The 21,168-nt window shown below is 39.1% G+C and overlaps 4 protein-coding genes across 4 annotated transcripts; all 4 read right to left on the reverse strand.

Annotated features, from left to right (window-relative positions):
• Window positions 1-1,302: 1,302 nt before the first annotated feature.
• Window positions 1,303-6,733, reverse strand: tmem53 (transmembrane protein 53). Its single transcript, XM_056744771.1, has 3 exons — window positions 6,408-6,733; window positions 6,079-6,182; window positions 1,303-2,254 (listed from the first exon to the last, which is right to left on the reverse strand). The coding sequence occupies exons 1-3, from the start codon at window positions 6,460-6,462 to the stop codon at window positions 1,568-1,570; spliced, it is 846 nt and encodes a 281-aa protein (XP_056600749.1). The 5' UTR covers window positions 6,463-6,733; the 3' UTR covers window positions 1,303-1,567.
• Window positions 6,734-9,410: 2,677 nt separating this feature from the next.
• Window positions 9,411-11,333, reverse strand: opn4.1 (opsin 4.1). The gene has a single exon (XM_056743596.1). It carries the CDS (start codon window positions 10,926-10,928, stop codon window positions 9,411-9,413), a length of 1,518 nt encoding a protein of 505 aa, XP_056599574.1. The 5' UTR covers window positions 10,929-11,333.
• A 1,339-nt stretch (window positions 11,334-12,672) lies between these two features.
• On the reverse strand, window positions 12,673-14,215 carry LOC130418231 (PX domain-containing protein 1-like). Its single transcript, XM_056744257.1, has 5 exons — window positions 13,635-14,215; window positions 13,453-13,553; window positions 13,256-13,370; window positions 13,068-13,179; window positions 12,673-12,963 (listed from the first exon to the last, which is right to left on the reverse strand). Exons 1-5 carry the CDS (start codon window positions 13,882-13,884, stop codon window positions 12,750-12,752), a joined length of 792 nt encoding a protein of 263 aa, XP_056600235.1. The 5' UTR covers window positions 13,885-14,215; the 3' UTR covers window positions 12,673-12,749.
• A 657-nt stretch (window positions 14,216-14,872) lies between these two features.
• On the reverse strand, window positions 14,873-21,042 carry si:dkey-154p10.3 (zinc finger protein 667). The gene is made up of 8 exons (XM_056740736.1): window positions 20,791-21,042; window positions 19,370-19,896; window positions 18,603-19,296; window positions 18,028-18,115; window positions 17,696-17,926; window positions 15,646-15,779; window positions 15,185-15,308; window positions 14,873-15,093 (listed from the first exon to the last, which is right to left on the reverse strand). Exons 2-8 carry the CDS (start codon window positions 19,886-19,888, stop codon window positions 14,874-14,876), a joined length of 2,010 nt encoding a protein of 669 aa, XP_056596714.1. The 5' UTR covers window positions 19,889-19,896; window positions 20,791-21,042; the 3' UTR covers window position 14,873.
• Window positions 21,043-21,168: the final 126 nt, after the last annotated feature.

Below are 21,168 nucleotides of genomic sequence, written 5' to 3' on the forward strand. Positions count from 1 at the left end.
GACTCGCTCTGAAATGTCAAACGTGACAGTCGGAGACGTGGCATGAGAATCTCTGCCTGACCAATCAGAAGCCTCTCTGATCTCAAACTGACTGAGTGTCAGTTACAACAAAGGCCAATTTCACAAGCCTGCAAGAGAAATCTCTCTGACAAATGTGAAGGTATATTTGCTATCTTGTCAGTTTCTTTGGTATACAAAAATAGAAAAGCATAAAAGATACAGGGAAACAGTATAGGAGAAAAGTGTCAATAAGTTTACCAATAAGTTTAAAGTTGTAATAACTGTGTATGAAAGGCAGAAAATTTAAGCATTCTTTTGTGTACTACAAGGGCCACACAGTGCCAGTTCATGGGTAGTTGACAGATTTACCATACATGTGTGCTATGGTGTGACAGCAAAAGTTTTGAAAACAAAATCTTAATAATATTACATCTTTTCAACATTTGCTTTTGTATTCAATTTGTATCTTGTGTTAACAAAGATGCATTGTTAATGAAATGAGGTGTTTGTTGCTTTACCATCCCTGTGCCTAGTCAAAACGCTTCCACCTTAAAGGGTAAATTCATCCCAAAATCAAATTTGTGCGATTCTTTTACCCACATGACGTTAAGAGGCCTCCCGGCGTCTTTGTTGCACAAATAGAGATATTTAGGTGACATCCAAGTGATTTTAGGCCTCCTCATAAACATCATAGTTGTTGTCAAGGTCCAGAAAAGTACTAAAGACATTGTTAAATTGGTCCATCCGCTCATAGTGAATTTTTTTGAAATGACAACAAAATTTTATGTGCGAAAATCAAACCAAACAAATGACTATATATAATGTATATATTCTTCTCCATCTTGTCAGCCTGTTGTGCGCATGTTTTGATTCAAAATGCATGTGCATTCGGTGGGGGCAGACGCCGGCGTTCTGACTGACCCACCCGGAAGCGAAACTCTGTGTTTACAAGCAGACGCACCCTGTAAATAAGCTGATCTTTGCAAAATGTCTGATGATTTCAAAATTGAGAAAGATTTGTACTTTGTGCCCAACCGAATGCGTATGTTTTGAAGCGCTCTCGTGAACGCGCATCGTAGACAGACAAGCCAGAGGAGAATATATAGATTAAAGTCATTATTTTATTTAGTTTAATTTCTGTCGTCCCTTCAAAAAAATTCAACTGAGCCACTATGAGCGGATGGACCAAAGCATGTTTTGGGATGAACTTACCCTTTAACCATTGCAATGCTTAACCTTTGAAAGGCTGAACGTAATGACCATTAAGACAACAGACATTTTATTTCAAAGAAGGCACATCAGTCAAATACACAAATTTATTCAAACACGATGTTTAAATGCACAAATGTACTCATTCACAATGTCAATAATTCACAGCATAAGACAAATACAGAATATTAGAGTGCAAATGATCCCTTAATAAAACTTTGTTTAGGGTTTAAGAGCCGTTTCAGTTATTAAACAGTAGTGCTTTCGCAAACAGTAGGGTTTGTGCAAATAAAAATGTACCGTGTGTGTGTGTGAGTGTACATATGATTCTTTAAAGGCTGGTTGAGAACGGGTGCACTTAGAGGCGTTTCTTCGCCAGGATCTCTCCTGAAGCAGTCATGCAGCCTGTCAGGAAAGTCCTGCATCTGCTGGAATAGTCTTCAGGGCAGTCTCTGTACAAACTTACATGGGCAGGAGTGATGAAATCGAAGCTCTCGACCGTCAGCCCTTTCTCCCGCAACACGTTAGCCATCTTCTCCACATCCCTGTATCTGATCACCCGGTCTGATCTCGAATAAAGGTACATCTGAGGCCAAGGGGCCGGGTGCTCCATCATAGCATCATAGTGGTTCTTGTGTAAATACTTGGTCACAGGATACAAGACAACCCTCAGTAGCACAACTGCCACTGCAAACACCGCGAGGAGGAGGTACTGCAGCAGGACGTTGACTTTGGGCCCTAAAGTGGTTTTGAGAGCTCGGAGGGCTCCGATAACATTCTGACTGCCAGGAGCACTGTCCACAACTGTGCCCACCACACAGAGAGTGCTAAACTGAGGGTGACTGTGCAATAACTCCACAATGTAGCGGTAAAGCATGAAGCCTCCGTTGCTGAACACATGGAAGAATATTGGGTTGTTCTCGACTTCATAGTCATACAGGAGTTCAAGTAATCTGTGAGCAGTGCTTCTTAGCTCTTTATAGCCAAGAGGTTCTGAAATGAAAACTGTCTTCAGTGGAGCTGTGAAGCGCAGAGTCACACATCCCTGGATGGAAACAAGAAGCTGTTATTGATCTCTTAAAGGAGCAGAAATTATATAGGATTTGGGAAATAAATACTAGATGTTTCTTATTAAAAAATTTTTTATTAGGTGTTCAATACTAAACTGTTCATGGACAGAAATTAGACAGGACTTGGGGAATAAATACTCCAATATCTTACGAGAATCTTTCAAAAATCTTTTTTTTTATTGTGCACTCCAATGAATATAAATCAAACTGCATCTAACTACCGCAATAAAAACATGATCATTTTTAACTGATTTACCATTTAGCAAATTAACTCTTCATTCAATAAAAGATTGAATTAGCTCTTTAATAATAAGCCGTTATTGATCTCTTACAAGGAAAAGAATTGTACAGGATTCATGGAATAAATAATAAATTTTTCTAAATAAATAAATTTAACTATTACTGTATGTAATATTTTTCTAATGTATTTCTTATGTGTGGGTCTGTACACAGGGTTTTCTCCTGCATACAAAAAATCTAAGGTGGCCGCCTCCGTCAAACTTCGTGCTGCCTCTTACTCTCATCAAAATTATGTTGGGTGTCTGGCTTCACAAAAACACTGCGTTCACCCAATACATTTGTTACTGCATTTGCGGCATTACCGTTTCGTTATAAGCACAGTGAGGCGCTTGAGAGTCCTGTAGTAGCTTTCCTGTAGCTCAGTGGTATGAGCATTGCGTTATGGGTTCGATCCCAGGGGATTGCATATGCCAAAGTATGAATGTATAGGATATTGCAATGTATGTCACTTTGGATAAAAGCATAAATGTAAATGTTTATTAGGGGTGTTTAGTTCCGGGTTTTTGAAGTCGACTCAGATTCTCGACTCCTACTTTTGGAGTCGATGGAATTGATACTTTACTAAAGGTAAAGCTAAGACATTTCGTTTCATTTATTATTTAAAAAAAAATATTGCATTGATTTTGTAGAGTTTTTTTTCATTTATATATTCATCCTGTTCAACACACTTTTTTAAAAGGAGAAAATACCTTGTGTTCTTTTCTTAATGTAACTCATTGCCTTTCTGTGTTGGACATTTACCAATTTTTTTTATATCAACATGACCTTTTAAATCCAACAAAGATGCTATAATAATAACCCAGCAACAAGAACTTAATATATCATTTGTGATACGGATTTTAAAGTTTTAAACTGGATGAAACGCTTTATAATTGGTTGCCAAAAACTTGACTTTGATTTGTGTCCAGTTATGCGCACAGACTCACATTCAAGCAAAGTCTTTACAGTTGTTTAGAGAAATGAAAGCTTGAAGAGGGACAGACGAAATAGTGTTTTAATAAGAATTTGATAATTTTATGTGATGGGATTAAATATAAAGAATGAAGAGAAATATTGCGTGCCTTTTTGTGAGAGAACCAGTAAGCGTCGCTCATGCTCTCATTGCAACAGTGTTTTGGATCGGATGTAAACGTGTACAGTCAGAGAGACTGGAGGTATTACTTTTACCTGATTAGTTTTTAAATGTTATTTGTTGTTTTGCGCTAATCACAAAGACAATTTTGAGAGAAAATTCGGACTTAAGGGACATTAAGAGTAGAGGAGTCGACTCTTTTGGTGTCAACTACCTATCCTTATTGTTTATTTTTCTCAGCTATATCAGGAGCTCTATTAGCTGTATTTTACGGCTGTTCAAGTGAATATTGTTTATTTTGCATTCTTGTACGTTAAACTTCTTCTAAATGTTTCTTAAATTAACATAGTGTTCTTGAGTGTAATGTTTTAAGTGCAGATGGCTCGTTGGATCCATTTACACAACGAACACTGTACACCAGGGGCGGATTTTGTGATTTGGGGGCCCTAAGCAAATCCATGTATGGGGGCCCCAAATATGCGCCATTTTACTTTTCTGCCAACCTTATTTATCTTTCTCCTCAAAGCACACAACATTATGTGCCCATAAACAACATTTCTACCTTCGAACTGACCCTCTTCTACCAAGCACACAGCGCTCTTTGTTTGACAGATGTTTAGGTCGTCAGTCATGATAACTGTGTTGTCGGTGTTCATGGAGAAATACTCACCAGCACATTATCATTGCTCGTGGCCGTGAGGTTGCTGCTGTAGGAGCAGCGACAGAGTTTGTGTGGGGGAAAAGCAGAGACTTTGGCAAGAATCTTTTGTAAATCATCTTTTTTCCTCTCCGCTTGTGTAGCTGCATTAACTTGTTATTTTATTTCCCTGCGACTTTAACTTCATTTTGCAGCTAATGTACCACACAGTGTACCACACAGTGACACACGCTGTGGGCAGTTCTACTAACTCCGCCACTGCGTTAACTTTCTCCAGCTAGTGTCGTACTCGTCTCGCGCATCTACGGTGCTAATTGAATGGTCAACTCTAATCTATAATGGGGGGGGGGGGGTGCCCTTAATAACAGTGCCCTGTAATAACCCAAAACGTTAACAGGGATATCCTGTTATGACTTCTTTGATGATTCCTTTGGGCTCTACGTGGCTGCAGACATGGCTTAGTGGTTAAGTCCATCCCTTCCTTTTGGAGGCCCATGGAAGCTCAGGCCCCAGACGATTGCCTACCAAGTCCGCCCCTGCTGTACACATCAAAATCACCGGAACGCACACTATGATCAGAACGACTATCAAACTAATGACTCTTTTGAACAGATTCGATTAAACAATTGAAATGAATCATTCAAAGCTCATTGAACCACAAAAAAAAAAAACGCAGGATGTGAATTTAGTAATACTTATAAATTCAGTTGAATCTTGTGGGTTAGAAATGACAAAAACTTAAATTTGATATTAAACAGCTTTTCTGTTTGGTTGAATTAATTTAATATTTTCTAATAAACATTTTGTATAACCTAATTGTCATTTAATCCATCCATCCATCCATTTTCTACCGCTTATCCGGGGCCGGGTCGCGGGGGCAGCAGTCTAAGCAGGGATGCCCAGACTTCCCTCTCCCTAGCCACTTCCTCCAGCTCTTCCGGGGGGACACCGAGGCGTTCCCAGGCCAGCCGGGAGACATAGTCCCTCCAGCGTGTCCTAGGTCTTCCCCGGGGTCTTCTCCCGGTGGGACATGCCCGGAACACCTTACCGGGAAGGCGTCCAGGGGGCATCCGGAAAAGATGCCCGAGCCACATCAACTGGCCCCTCTCGATGTGGAGGAGCAGCGGATCTACTCTGAGCTCCTCCCGAGTGACCGAGCTTCTCACCCTATCTCTAAGGGATCGCCCGGCCACCCTGCGGAGAAAGCTCATTTCGGCCGCCTGTATCCGGGATCTTGTCCTTTCGGTCATGACCCACAGCTCATGACCACAGGTGAGAGTAGGAACGTAGATTGACCGGTAAATCGAGAGCTTCGCTTTGCGGCTCAGCTCCTTCTTCACCACGACAGACCGGTACAGCGACTGCATTACTGCAGAAGCTGCACCGATCCGTCTGTCAATCTCCCGCTCCATCCTTCCCTCACTCGTGAACAATCATTTAATCCAATTTTTTAATCCAACTCTTGATAAATTGTACACCACAACTACTTGTAGTTGCTAGTTATCTGTTTTTGTCAAGTGCTTTTTAAAGCAAAAAAGTTGTGTTATTTGAGATAAAAATATTTGTATTCTTAAATATAAATGTAAATATAAAAATCACATTTTCATGTTTATTTTTGACGTACAGTGATTATATATACTTTCGCAACCCTGAGAACTTTTTTACCAGTTTTAACATTTTTTTTATGATTACTATAGTTTTACTATAGTAATAACTGTATAATTTGTTATTTCAATGAAAGTAATCCTTTATAAAACGGAGTATTTCACCTGTTCATTATAAATAGAGCTGTATTTTGACAAATGTTTGTCTCTGGATCCAGCCCAGCCCAACAGAATAACGACTGGCTCCTTTGATCCGCGCCAGTGTTTCTCTGCCAAGAGAAAATTCATATGTTTAAGCAAGACCAACATACCTCAAATACCTAAAAAAATTCAAAATGTACAATGCAGACAACGTCTCTGCATATCACAATTGTATTCAGAGACAGCTCGCAAGCTGGCGTGCATTTGCACGTTACTTACGTAAATTAAATGATTTACGCAAGGAAGGCAACCGTGGTGGTGGCGCTGTCAGGCAGGCTCAGTTAAGCACTTACCTGAGATCAGTACTTCTGGAAACACTATGTTGTAGTCGATGCCATCGTCCCCCATATTGAAGATTATTATACCAGTCGCCTCACTGCCATCAATAATTTAATTGAAATGAGCCTCGCGTTTCACTGCATTTGTTGTGCTGCTGAAGAGACCGTCACACAGATACAGGGGCGTTCTCGTGATACACAACGAAGTCGACTGGGCAACATCCTCTTGCCATTGTTTGATATAACTTCCGGGTGACGATTTAAAAGTCACGCAAAATAAAAGTGTTGGTTAGCTGTGTCGCTACCCGATCCGTCCCGGAAACACGATTTGTTCCGCGCATGCGCGAAAGTGCGTCTACTTCCGGCCGAAATAATTTACGGCAAACACGATTTGTTCCGCGCATGCGTGAAACTCCGTCTACTTCTGTTCGAAACAATTTACGGCAGTTTTAATAAAAAAGTTGTTTGTCCATACCGGAATTTTTTTTTATAATAAACCATATATAAAAAAAGAGCAATTAACATCAAAAGACATCAAACATATTACAAATGATAATGGTTTGGTGAAACGTACGGAGGGATACACAAGGAATCCTGTAAAGAGTGAAAAGTAGTTTTACTCTAATAATCTTTATGTTTCTATTTATTATATTTTTTGATTCCAAGAAAATACAATATGACAAAATATTATATGTCAGGAGTGAGAAACTGATTTTTATATATAAAAATACTGCTTTATTTATAGAAAAACTATACAACTTAAAATGAATATGTTTATTAGTGATTCTCTTAAAACCTTTTTTTTGGCAAAATATGTCAAGGTTAATATGTGGCATAAATTGATAACCTAATTAGATTATTGAAGCCCTTGACAAGCAGGATTTTCAGAATTCATCCAATTTATTTTTACATTTGTTCCTTATTTTCTTTAGTCATTCACTAAATCTCAACCTCCCACCCAGCCTCTCTCAGTCACACAATCAAACATCTATTCATTTACTTAAATTGCTGATTAAGGAACAGGGCATTGACCTTACTTTTCTAATATTTTAACAAATGTCTGCATTTAAGAAACACACAGAAAAGGTTATTTATGTATTTATTACATTTATTTACACATTTGGCTATTCCAAACAACCACCCAAACCCCACCCCCCACTCACTCAGTCAACCTAACGACGCTCTGAAGGACTGATTAGAGAAATTTCTGAAGTCGTCCATAAAACACAAACGAATCCATAGCGCTGTCAACCATTTTTGTACTCTCCAACATCGCCACTAACAGACTGTCGTAAAACATCTAAGATAACAGGAAGTGGCGCCAATTAGAACGCATCGAGTCGACTGTCGTGAAAATGGGAATTACCGGAAGTAGACGCACTTTCGCGCATGCGCGGAACAAATCGTGTTTCCGGGACGGATCGGGTAGCGACAAGCTGCACTGATCTGGGGCCTCATTTATCAACAGTGCTTATACACAAATGTGTGCGCAAGAACAATTTCACGCAAAGTGTGGGATCTACCAACTTGTACTTATACGTAGAATTGTGTGTAAATATAAGCACACCTCTGATTATACTTACGCAGAAAATCCACCTGTTATACTACAAAAAATAACGTGCAACCTTGTGTTTCATGTGTCCTGTATTTGCAAATACTCAATTAGTAAATTCATAGTTCAAGCTAGACATTTGGTATGAGAAGCCTCAAAAGACAGATGGGAAATCATTTGAAATGTAGTTATAGTTTCATGCCTGATCACATTTTTCTGGATGATTTGGCAAATCTTCTTTTATTGAAAGCACAATGTAAAGACACACTTAACAGAACAATACATGAAAAATAATAAACGAAAAAACGTTCAAACAAACTGAAAAAGAGGTGTGCATATTAATCATTATTACAAAAAAATATATATATAAATAAAAAACGTAAACATCTTATTGATTTTCTATAACTTGTCTATTCGGTTTGTTAAATAATAAATAAATATCCTATAAATAATTATGAAATTAACAATAAAAAACAAATCGAGCAAAACATGCATTGCGCGAAGAATGCGATTTCAAAGACTTCTGTGATCTGTTTAGTGAGAGCGCAGAGTACTGTCACGTGATTTATAGAGGGAGGTTCCTTCACCACATATGGTTCATTGGGGGCGTTTCCGAATGCAAATGACCATGAGCGTGAACGAGCTTGGTGCTAAAAAAACATGTGGGATTTATCACCAATGATTAGGCTACATACTGGTGTGCGTAAGAACCGTGTACTTACGTTTGATAAATTAGGATTTTTTTAAACACATTATACATTTCATTCGTGGGACAAAATATAAAACCTTTTCTGCAACTGTTGATAAATGAAACCCGTGAGCTGTGACACATGGTGCAGGCAACCAGAAAAAAGATTCATTACATTTAATACATGGATAATTTTACCAACTGTATTATTTATGAACCATGGTGATAAATGTTAAAGGTCTTTATTAAAGAAAGGTTCAAAATATTTGTTTCATGTCTCAGAAACGGCAAGTATAACATAAATAATAATTTATTAATGCAGATAAAATAATGAATAGAATAAATAAATTGTAATGTGCTAATATCCTCTGAATGCTGTAGCAATTTACTTCTGGCAATTGTTTGTTCTTTCCATTTTTTTCTATTTTATTGTTGGAGTCAAACTACAGATGTTAGTAACGGAAATAAAAAGAGGCGAGGATATCTCTTTTAATTTAATTACACCAAATACCATTTACATAAATTGCCCTACAGATAATGTGTCATTTATATACACTGAAAAGAACTAGTAGGATTTACTTAATTTTCCGTGTTAATTCACTTTATGGCATACTTTTTGAAAGAACAGAAGCAGGGTTACCTGAATGGTCACACATACCTTAAACAAATTTTACAAACTGATCAGGATAAGGGAAATAAATAAGTCATAATATAATATAATTGGCCAAATTTAAGGCAACCACTGCTTAGGTAACTAACACCAAACTAAAGCACTACATTATTTCTTTAGGTCCCCTCTGAGGAGGAATATCTTTCCATCAGAAACAGTCTCCCCATCTGATGAATCTGTTTCAAAAGCAATAGTGGGCACAGGAAGGCCTAAAACTTGGATCGTTTTTCCTAATTTCTGCCCACTATTTGTTGTAGTACTTGACTCTTCGAGAGGAATGGCTGTATCTGTAGAGATCTCTGTGGACACACGACGGCCAAAGGTGAGGGAATTAACACTGGAACCATCAGCCTCGCTCTCAGTCCAGTACGAATCAGTATCTGAAACAGAAGACAATCGTGTCTTTCCCCAGCGGCCGTTGGCTCGCGCTGCATTTCCAATGCTGACCCCCGTGGAGCACTGACTGGTGAGGGTCGGACGACGGGAACACAGGGCACTGCTGGAACTTATAGAAGAACGGAGGTCTTTCTCTTTCACGCGCAGGATACAACGGAGTATTGGAATGTATCGAGCGATAGCCGCCCTGTATTTAGGATGTGTGATGGCATAGATGATGGGATTATGGATGGCGGAGGCTTTGGCAATGACAGCAGGTACTGAATTCATGTAAGGGGTGAGGAGGTGGGAATAGCCCGCTGTTGCGGTAAGAGCCACTACGGAATAGGGTGACCAGGATATTATAAAAAGCAAAATCACTATAAGGGCGATCTTAGCCAGCTTCCATTCGTTCTGCATACGTTTATAAACCTTATTTGTTTCTCCACAATTCAGCTCTCGTATCTCCCTCCCTGCTGTTCGAACAGCTTGGAAAATTCCAAAGTAGCAGCTACCAATGATGCCTAACGGGATGAAGAACACAAAAATGAAGAGGAGGATGGTGTACGCACGCACCGACGGAGTAAAGGTCATGTAGTCCCAGGAACAGGAGGTCTGGAGACCCTCCGGGACATAGGCGCTCCAGCCAAAAAAAGGTGGAAGGCTCCAACCCAGGGAATAGAGCCACACAACAGCAAGAATCACACCAGCTTTACGTCGACTTACTCTGCTCACCAGCGCAAGAGGCTGAGTTATAGCGAGGCAACGATCGGCAGCGATAGCGGTCAAAGTCATCATGGAGCAGATTCCAAAGAGGGCTCCACAGAAGGCATAGAGCTCGCAAACATGCTCGCCGAATACCCACCGCCTGTGCAAGCTGGCCACAAAGAACATAGGTGCTTGCGTGAGAGACATGAAGAAATCAGCCACCGCCAGGTTCACCACAAACATGTTCCCAGCCGTGCGAAGACTGTTGCTTCGGCAAAACACATAGATCACCAATGCGTTCCCAATCACTCCTGTGATGCCGACTATGAGGATGACAGAGCCGATGATGTAGTGGGCATGATCTGGAACATCCACCGTGGGGAAAGGGTTTGGAGGTTCGTGGTGGTTACTGTGGGTCGGTCCATGAAAAGGCACTTGGAGTAACTTGTAGCTCCTGGTGTTTAAGGATTCCTTTAGGCTTGTTGTGCAGTTGGTGTCTCCAGGGGCACAGTGGTGCTCTCGCCATGAAGAATGATGACTCATGTTGAGCAGCAATATAAAATATGCAATTTTTTGGGTTTTAAATGCTAATTTGAAATAAAAAGTGAAAGGTCCTGCTCTCTTTGCCACTCTGTGAATGTTAGCTCAATGCATTAGCTTTTTATACACTGATCAATGTAACACCAAGTTATTATTGATCGGGAGTCTGTGGTAATGGTCAAGTGTTAACACTCTTTTGACCTGGTTAAAATTGAACCTGTTGCTAATTCTGGACGTTATTGCTATTTCGCATAATATGTGGTAGTATAGATTTAGTTTATAGGTGATCCTGTCATTTCTTTGTGATTTTCTAAAGAAATTCATCGTAAATAATGTAAAGAATATACTATAAAAATATAATCGTTCTATCAATAATCTCTATTGACTGTAAATCTATGTCAAGATTAAAATCAGTGCTTAGGTAGCCAACTTTTTTCAAAATAAAATGTTATATCAATAAAATCAGTATTTTCAGTATAAAAAAAAAAATGAGTACTGGCTCTTTACAGCAATAAACACACATGATCTTTTTCATAATTTTATGGTCATGACTACTTTGATGCTCCTAATCTCATAATTTCATACTGAGACTTTGGCCTGAATTTCACAGTTAGGTTCACAACATATCAATGTACATAACTTAGGTAAGAATATAACAAGCACATTTATGGAGGGTGACTGTTTTGAATGAACTGAATATCATAAGTTAAAATTTAATAATAAATAAAAGCAAGAAGAAACCATTCAAACTTAAGTAAAAAATATACTGATAATTTATTAAAAAACTTATAGCAATGATCCTATACATTTGTCATGTGCTTTACTTGATTTGTTTTTATTAAAATGTGTAAAATGAGTCCTTGCCAGCAGAACTAAATTTCTCAATGATGTTGATATAAAAAAAGCTACACTGTCACAGCGAGGGATGTTCCCTTCCACATGACTGACCCCATTTTCATAATTTCTTTTGAAATGCGTCATTTAATATAGTGCTCAGCTCCAGAGAAATTGCTGGACAGTCCTGTCAAAGTAAAAGAGGCCTTCAGGAGGAAATGAACATCTGTTTCGATTTTTAGAACTCATTAACTAAGTAAATGCCCAATGTTTATTGTTGAACTGCAAAATGCAGAGGTTGATGTAAAAAACTTGTTTTGGCCCAAAAAATAAGGGTGCATATGGATTGTTTGAGTGAGCTGAATCAATGCATGCATTGTAAAAGTGGAGCAGAATGACTGATCCAATAAGGACAGATCATCGTGAGAACTGCTCACTGACCTGAACAATTAAATGATTCCCTCTGTTCCAGTTAAATAATCATCAACCTATCACAGTCTGTATCATCGTCAGGACTTGGCCTACTTTCATAAACACAGACATATTTACCTAATCAGTCATTATTGAAACTCAGCTGTTTTAGTATTGACCTATGAGTGACGTAAAAAGGTTTATTGAGTGAACCAAAAATATTGTAAACATAAGCCTTCATGGAAGACAAAAATGCACACTAATTACAATTTTAACAGCTATTAGATTCGTTCATGTTAACATAAGAAAAATAAAGACAAACCTTGGTAAAAACCTAAATAGCTCAAATATATAGGAAAAATAAACGACAGAGAGCATTTCCGTAAACGTTTTATTAGTATATTTAATAATAAAAATGTTTAAAAAATATTTATATAAAACATGTGTATTTTATACATTTTAATCATTTTTATGAATCACAATCTATTCAAGAGCAGAAAAATTAAGTCTAAACTTTTTATATTAACATTTTTGCAGGCGTTCATAATAATTAGGTTATAAAAGTATTCCAGGATCCTTTTACTCAAGGATGTCTGTTTCAGATGCATGTAAGTGAAAGTAGGTGAGTCTGCTGGGGGTAACCTCTGATTTTTGAGGCTGATAGTCTGACTCTTCTTCAAGGGCACCAGCAGGCAGAACTGGGCTCGTGGAGAGATCTGTTTGCAGACATTCGTCATGTCTGATCCTATTCGGACATCTTGTTCCTCTCCATATCTGTGCCTCAATCTCAGAGCTGGAATGAGATAATACACATATTGCTGATTCCACATTTGACATGGTGACAAGTTTATCAAACAATATCAATATAAAGATGTATAAGAATATTCAGATACTCACCCGCATTGTGAAGAGTGTTCAAAAGATGGTTCTGCTTTTTTCTCCAGTAAATATGGATCAAAAAGAACAGTTTCTGTGTTGGCCAAACAAAACCCATTGGCCCTCCTGACATCTGTGAAAATGGACCGATACTTTAGAAAATATGTTGTTTAAACATACTTTAGGTGTAGAAAAGAATGAAGACAAACCAGCGACAGTGACGGGACTCTGGTAGAAGGACTGTATCGGATCAAACATTGTTTTCAAAGTGTAGTCCAGTGGGGAAGTCTTGAAAAATTTAAGAACTGCTTCACACTGAGAATACTGGAATATGAATACAAATTAGGGTCTCCATACATTTTTCTCATAGGACAATGAGTAGGTTTTACTGTGATTTCATAAGCACCTTTGGTGGCGTTTTGATGATATTTCTTAATAGTTTGTCCACCTCAACCAGCTTGGTTTCGATGTCATTGTTTTCCTCTGCTTCCCTTATCTTTTGCAGGGCTATTAAAATACATAAAAAATGAGCACTCGGCACTTGACTCAAATAAATCTAACGTTACAGACATTAATATGAAGTCATACCCTTAAGAATCAACGATTGTGGCAAACTGATGTCGTCCTCTGGGAAGAGCTTCTCCAAACTATTCGCAAGTTTTACAAGATCGTGGAATCGCCTTAGCGAGTACGTTATGGATTTATCAGACCATTCAGTCCTGATCTCGAAAAACTCTTCGTCTTCTCCAACAGGTCCGACAGCGAAGCGCTCGAGTCCGATCAAAGAACAGTCGTGTAAAGTCAGACCAGAAAAGCTTGTCATATGAACTCCTGCCATAACTCTAATCTTTAAAAAAAACTTTTGCCAGGAATTGATTATTCACACAACGAAACTGAGAATGTGCGTAAAGTTCAGACAGATGGACTTGTCCTCTGAGACGCAAAAATAAGAATAGTGGAAACAAAGTTACAAAACAAGTCATAGGTTATTTTACAATTTTGCAAATCTTAGTATCCCACCTCAGTGCAATCTGGTCTGTCTTCCCTTTCCTCCACAGATAATGAGCTCTAATAGCGGCATTAACGCGCATTCTCTGTCTGGACTCTTTTCAGTATCATACATTTCTCAATGTGTAGGCTACAATGAGCAACCTGCTGTTACCCTCTGTCTGTTCCCAAGACACAGTATGAACACAGAACACTTCCTAACAATCGAGTTCTTATAGGAAATATATAACTTTTATTTTTTCCCCATGTTAAATGGTCATTCGGCTTCTCATTGGTACAGTGGGAAAACCCAATTTCTATTGGATTGGTGTTGGGATTTGCCTGTCACACTTACTGCATCATGGTGTCATTCCTTATCCGGTTAGTTTACAATTTTGAAGCTGTAACTAACCCATCTGATATATTCCCTACATGCACTTCACCAAAATAGTGAATTGCATTAACTTAATTCTACTTCAAATAAATTAATTGAGGAAAAAAGTTACATGTAATTTCTGGATGAATTCTCATCTAAAACCAAACCTTTTTTATTTTGATGAAACCCAACAGACACTGGTCACCGTATACATCTAAAAAAATGCTGTTTGAATAAAAGTCTCTTCATTTTTTTACATACCTGTATATAACATGAAATGTACTGCATATAATTAACCTCCCCCTTAATATTTCAATGGCCAACCTTTTTTATTAGACCCAAACATTAAAAATATTAAGGAACGTGGCCCTGTTTTATCATTCTAAAACAACTGAGGTGAGGTGACCTGAAGAAAACTCACCAGGACAAAAGTTTTTATTAACTTTTTTTATTAAAATTCATGATTATTTGGACATCCGTGCTCTTTGAGAAGGTGTTGTTTGTGATGCAGGACCAGAGCTGTTCCTCTGTCCCATTGCAGCAGGCTGTTCTGTAATGTGATGTTTCTTTATATGTCGTACCAGCAGCTGGCGGTCTGCTGTGGAATACTGGCACAGGTGACAGGGAAAGGATTCTCCTGTGTGATGGCGACGCGAGTGGAGGTCTAAGCTCTTCTTCTGGATGCTAAAGTAAGATAGAGAGTATAACCCTTGGTTACAAAGGCAGCAGGAAACAAGTTTAGCACATCAACGTGGTGACAGGTGTGTGCGTGTACCTGCTGTAAGGACAGTACTGACAGCAGTAAGGCCTTTCTTGTGTGTGCGTCCTTGAGTGTCGTCGCAAGGAGCTTCTGTCAATGGAAGCGTATGAGCACTGGGAACACTTGTACGGCTTCTCACCTAAAGCAAGCAGAAAAAAACATCTCTGAAATTCTTACGTTCAAGCAGCGCAGTACCATGGCAACGGCCTCATGAGAACAATTCCTTTGAAAGGGCTCCCACAAAGCCTCCGAATGTCACCACAACACCGAAATGTAAATCTACATCTCTCTTCACTGCAGGGGGATCCATGCTGTGCCACATATTTGCAGCTCTTCTCATTTAAGAACCATGGAAAAGTCACCCAGATTGAATCATCGTTTATGTTTAGTGGTCGAAGAAATGTGCAAAACTATGACAAAATTGTTTCAGAATGTTACTGCTCAACATTTATTAATTTTTAAAGTAGGAAATGCACCTGTATGGACGCGAAGGTGCTGGATTAGTGAAGCTTTCAGACGAGTGCAATAGTGGCAGTGTGGACACTTAAACGGCTTTTCACCCTGATGGATGCCCATGTGACGACGCATAGTCAGCTTGGTTGAAAACTTCCTGTATTGAGATGATCACAGAAAACGGACGGTTACCATTTATTGAGAAAAATAAATAGAAGACACATTTCAGCAGTACAATATGCTAGATATTAACGAATTCATATATATATATATAAATATATATATATATATATACACAGCGGGGAAAATAAGTATTTGACACCTCAGCATTTTTATCAGAAAGGGGATTTCTAAGTGGGCTATTCACACAAAATTTCCACCAGATGTAGCCATCAAGCCAAATATTTAATTCATACAAAGAAATCAGAACATTTAAGTATACAAGTTCAGTCATAATAAATAAAGTGAAATGACACAGGGAATAAGTACTGAACACATGAAGGTAACAAGGTGCAAAATGGCATAGAAAGCCAGGAGATCACCTGAAATCTGTCAGTATTGAGAGAGAAACCCTGCCCCGTATCAGTACTAATTGATATCAGCTGCTTTAGTCCTAATTGATGGCTTATAAAGGCTTCTCATTACCTAGGAGGCACACAGGAAAGACTTCATGGTGGGTAAAAGCAAAAAACTCTCTGTAGATCTTTGTAATCTTATCGTTGAAAAGCATTTTGATGAGAATGGTTATAGGTGCATTTCCAGAATGCTGAATGTTCCTGAGAGCACTCTGGGGGCCATTATCCGGAAATGGCCTTGCATCAGCAGGTACTGTTGTTTCAAAGAAAACTATAAGCAATGCACTGAACCGCCATGGCATCCATGCAAGATTCCATTGCTGAACAAAAAGCATGTTGAGGCTTGGTTAAAGTTTGCGAAAGAGCATTTGGAGAAGCATGTGGATTATTGGGAGACTATAGTATGGTCAGATGAAAGCAAAATTGAATTTTTTGGCAGTCATTCTACACACCATGTTTGGAGAAGAAATGGCACTGCCCACCACCCCAAGAACACCATGCCAACAGTTAAGTTTGGGGGTGGAAGCATCATGGTTTGGGGCTGCTTTTCAGCAAGGGGTACAGGCAGACTTCATATTATTGAAGGCAGGATGAATGGAGAAATGTACCGGGACGTTCTGGATAAAAATCTGCTGCCATCTACCAGAAAGCTGAAAATGAAAAGAGGGTGGACTTTTCAGCAAGACAATGATCCCAAACACAAGGCCAAGGACACAATGAAGTGGTTTCAAAGAAAGAAAACCAAGCTGCTTGAATGGCCCAGTCAATCACCTGACTTAAATCCCATACAAAATCTATAGATAGAACTGAAGATCAAAGTTCATAAAAGAGACCCAAGGAACCTTCAAGATTTAAAGACCATTTGTGTGGAAGAATGGGCCAGATTCACTCCTGAGCAATGCAGACGACTGGTCTCTCCGTACAAGAGGCGTCTAGAAGCTGTAATCACCAACAAAGGCTATTCTACAAAGTATTATATAAAGTGTGTTCAATACTTATTCCCTGTGTCATTTCACTTTATTTATTATGACTGAACTTGTATACTTAAATGTTCTGATTTCTTTGTATGATTTAAATATTTGGCTTGATGGCTACATCTGGTGGAAATTTTATGTCAATAGCCCACTCAGAAATCCCCTTACTGATAAAAATGCTGATGTGTCAAATACTTATTTTCCCCGCTGTATGAATGTACAACCCCCAATAATTATGTCATCACTTATTTACCCTCAAGTAGTTCAAAACATGTGGTACACAAAAGAAGATATTTTGAGAAACGTTGTTTTGTATCCATACAATGGAAACCAATGTTGTTTGGTTACAAGACTTCCTCAAAATATCTTCTTTTGTATCCTGCCGAAGAAAGTCAAAAAGGTTTGGAATGCCATGAGGCTGAATAAATTATGAACAATTTACATTTGGTTGAACTATACTTATAAGTTGCTACCAGTAAATAACAGCTTCAGCAGGTGAATTCATAGCACAACAGGGCATTTACTTGTCACAGAGGTTGCAGCAAAACTCTCTCCGTCTGAAAGCAGCGAGTCCCACTGGAGTCTCATCCTTCAAGTTTGTCACTCTGTCCTTTTCACCTTCATTGTTCTTTTCTGCTCTCACAACCCTGTTTTTTACTTTTTTCTTTTTAACCTGACACCATGACTCTGGCTTCATTCTTCTGAGGCATTCTGGGTACTTTGTGGATGTTTGCGTGCTAAGTTGCGGGTGTTCTCTGTATATAGACAAGAAGGAACCATGTCCATTTTGGGTCATTTTAAATGACAAATTCAAGTTGCAATGCAAGTCATTTGAATGAATATATGCCATAGTTACATGCTGTGGACAATCTGCTTCTCTTTATTTACATCACCCTGTTTGTGTTTAGTGCGAATATGCTTCAGGGTCTTCTTCCACGAGTTCTCTAAAAGACAGATAAAGAAACTACATGACCAAGCATAACACAAAACTCAAAAGAAATAGCAGCTGGCAAAGGAATATTCTCATTCGAGAGAGCAGATGGTTGGACAAAATTAATCGTTTTGGTTTCGTTTCACAGAAGACCAATGTTAAAGGACTAGTTTACCCAAAAATAAAAAATTCTGTCATCATTAATTCACCTCATGTCATACAAATCGTATCTGTGAAAAACAAAAAAAAGATATTTTGAGAAATGTCTGAGTGGTTTTGTGTCCATATAATGGAAGTCAATGGGGGACAACCCTAACATTCTTAAAAATATCTTCTTTTGTGTCATACAGGTTTGAAATGACAATAGGGTGAGTAAATAATGACAGAATTATGTTTTTTTGGCGAGCTATCTCTTTAAATCTGCATTTGTCCATGTTTAAGACAACACTAGGTTAAATGTGACCGCAGAGCTCAGTTTAGTAAATAAAAGCAACTTGTACCTGTAAAATCACAGTGTAAACATTTAAATCCTTCTTGGAAATGACATTGTTGATGTATCTCCCACTCATTCCTTGATTGACACCATTCCAGACACAGAGAACACTGTGCGAGAGGTGCTGCCTGGTGATGCCGTTTATGATGCCTTTTCTCATGAGCATCACGTGAATCGGCTCTCCTGAAAGTCCTGTGGCAAATTCTACATTTATGTGGCCTGGAACTTTTTCTCTTGCCATGCGCCCTCCAGTGCCGCTCCATATCAGCCCATTCCTCTGACTCCCAGCCACAGCGTGGGCACCTGAAACCTTGGTCTCCATTATGACATTTCAGGTGAACTTCTAGCATGCTACGACTTGATTCAACCGTCTGACAGAGGATGCAGGCCAATCCACCGTCATCCTCAGATTGCTTCATTGTTTTATCAGCCGAGGGTAAAGGCTGTTTTTCATCCACGTTCTGCTCTCTTGCGGGACGGGACACTCCTTTAATCGAACTTGCATGACATTTAGTGCTAGAAATTCTGCACAGGCCAAGAGTCATCAAATGAGCTGACTGGGCCATTTCCTCATCCTGGACGTCAGTGTCGATTCCACTGTTCAAAGGGACATCCAGACCGGTGCTAGCATCCTCCAGATGAAACACGGGTTCCTCCTCACTGTCCACACCATGGTGCTCCTCTTCAAAGAGCGTGCTCACCTTAACAAAACAAAAGCTTACATGTAAGTCCACTCACATACCGGTTTGACATTCCTGGCAGATTTAAACTCACCTCACAAGTCTGTGCCACATGCAAGTTGCCATCCGAGTTGGAGCCCAGGCCGATGTCACATGACCGTGGGCTGATGCTCTGAAACATGCCATACATCGGAAGAAGGAAAGACATGCGTTCCATGTCCATTTGATCCTCGTTGCTTTTCGAGCCAGAATGGAGGTCGCTCTCCAAGTCGTATGGAGAGGTACTATTTTGCTCAACATCCCCTTCATCATCCACCCTCATTCCCACATCCAAACTCTCTTCATTCTCTTTCTCCAGACATGGCAGATGGGGGCATGGAGAAGCTGAATCATGTCTTTCCATAACATGATGGCTTATCCTGAGTTTTTGGCTGCTGGTGAACTGACAGACTTTGCATCGGTACACTTCAACTAAGAAAGCTTCCACCAAAGTGGCCACGTGAGCTTCGATTCCCTCTGCAGAGCTGCAGTAAAGACTGGAAGTGACGTTCTCTTCGGAGAGCCGAAGCGTCACGGGTTGGACATCTTGAAATGTTTCTTTAAACCCGCCCATTCCTGGAACTAACAGAGAAGGACAAACAGATCATTAGACAACGTTATACGTTATACATTGAATTACTCAAAAAAATACCTTTAAAGTCCTACTGAAGTGCTTAAGAACTCACAGCATTATTTTATGGGTTAATGTAATTCTTACTGAAACAGGACATATTTGTGGACATGTGGTTGAACACCTCCTCCATTTTAGCATTTTGTTTATGTAACAGCCTAGGAAAGCCATATTTGACACATTTATTCGCCCCAATGGACAGCATATTTACATTATCTAAATCGTTCCTTATACCCTATCCAGTGCACAGTGTTTAAATTAGTAAATAGTAAACATGTGAACAAGTGGCTGTTTTCAGGTGCTCCTTTAGCATCTTTCATTATGTATATGGTTATGATTGGACACGAAATCTGAAGAGGAGCTGAAGTGCAGAATGACGTCATCCCATTTCTAGATTTACTTTAGTGCATGTGAGAGACCTAGTTTGAATGCTTATATCTTATCAATGTGAATTTCGTCATCTATTGAACCACACTAACAATAGTTAACCTCTAACAGAGTCATACTAAATATATCCCAAGTTCAGTCAGTCAGTTATTGGGAATAAATACATTCAATATTGTGCCTACACTTACACAGTAATATGTAATTATGCCGTTCTAGTAAGCACAAGGCCAAGATCACTGTGTAACAACAATTAAGAGCTTTAGACAGCGTACAAACTGTGCCACATCAATTAAGTTAGAATCATGCGAACCATTTAGCAGAAGCTTTTAAAGACTACCGTTAGTCGCTAGACTCAAAGTTAACATTGGCCTAGAAAGCAAGAGGCAGTTGTAAATTAACAACGGACTTTATTCTAATGCAGCCATACAAAACTACAAAGTGTTAAATGATGTCCTTACCTGAGCAACACAGTTTCTGGTGCCTTTAATTATATGGCTGACGCCAGCGTGCGGTTTAGGGACCACAGCATAGTTACAAGTCACGTAATAAGCGTAAGATGACACATTTCCCTCACTCAGACAAAGATAAGAACGGGTCGGGTTTTGAAGACATTATTTAGGGAGTTTTAACCCGAAATGCGCGAGGAAGATACCTAATAGTTGCAATGTGTGATAACTAATAGAAGCATTGACCCAGACGGTTTCCTTGTCTTGTTCACTCCCTGCTTTTGAAACACTGCGCATGCGTGGTTTTGTTCAAGCCATTGAATTGAATCGATTTACAGTGAATCGATTCCTTATTTAATTCAAATTCAATTCATGAAATTCTGATACATA

Source organism: Triplophysa dalaica, chromosome 3 (genome assembly GCF_015846415.1).
Source record: "Triplophysa dalaica isolate WHDGS20190420 chromosome 3, ASM1584641v1, whole genome shotgun sequence".
NCBI lineage: Eukaryota > Metazoa > Chordata > Actinopteri > Cypriniformes > Nemacheilidae > Triplophysa > Triplophysa dalaica.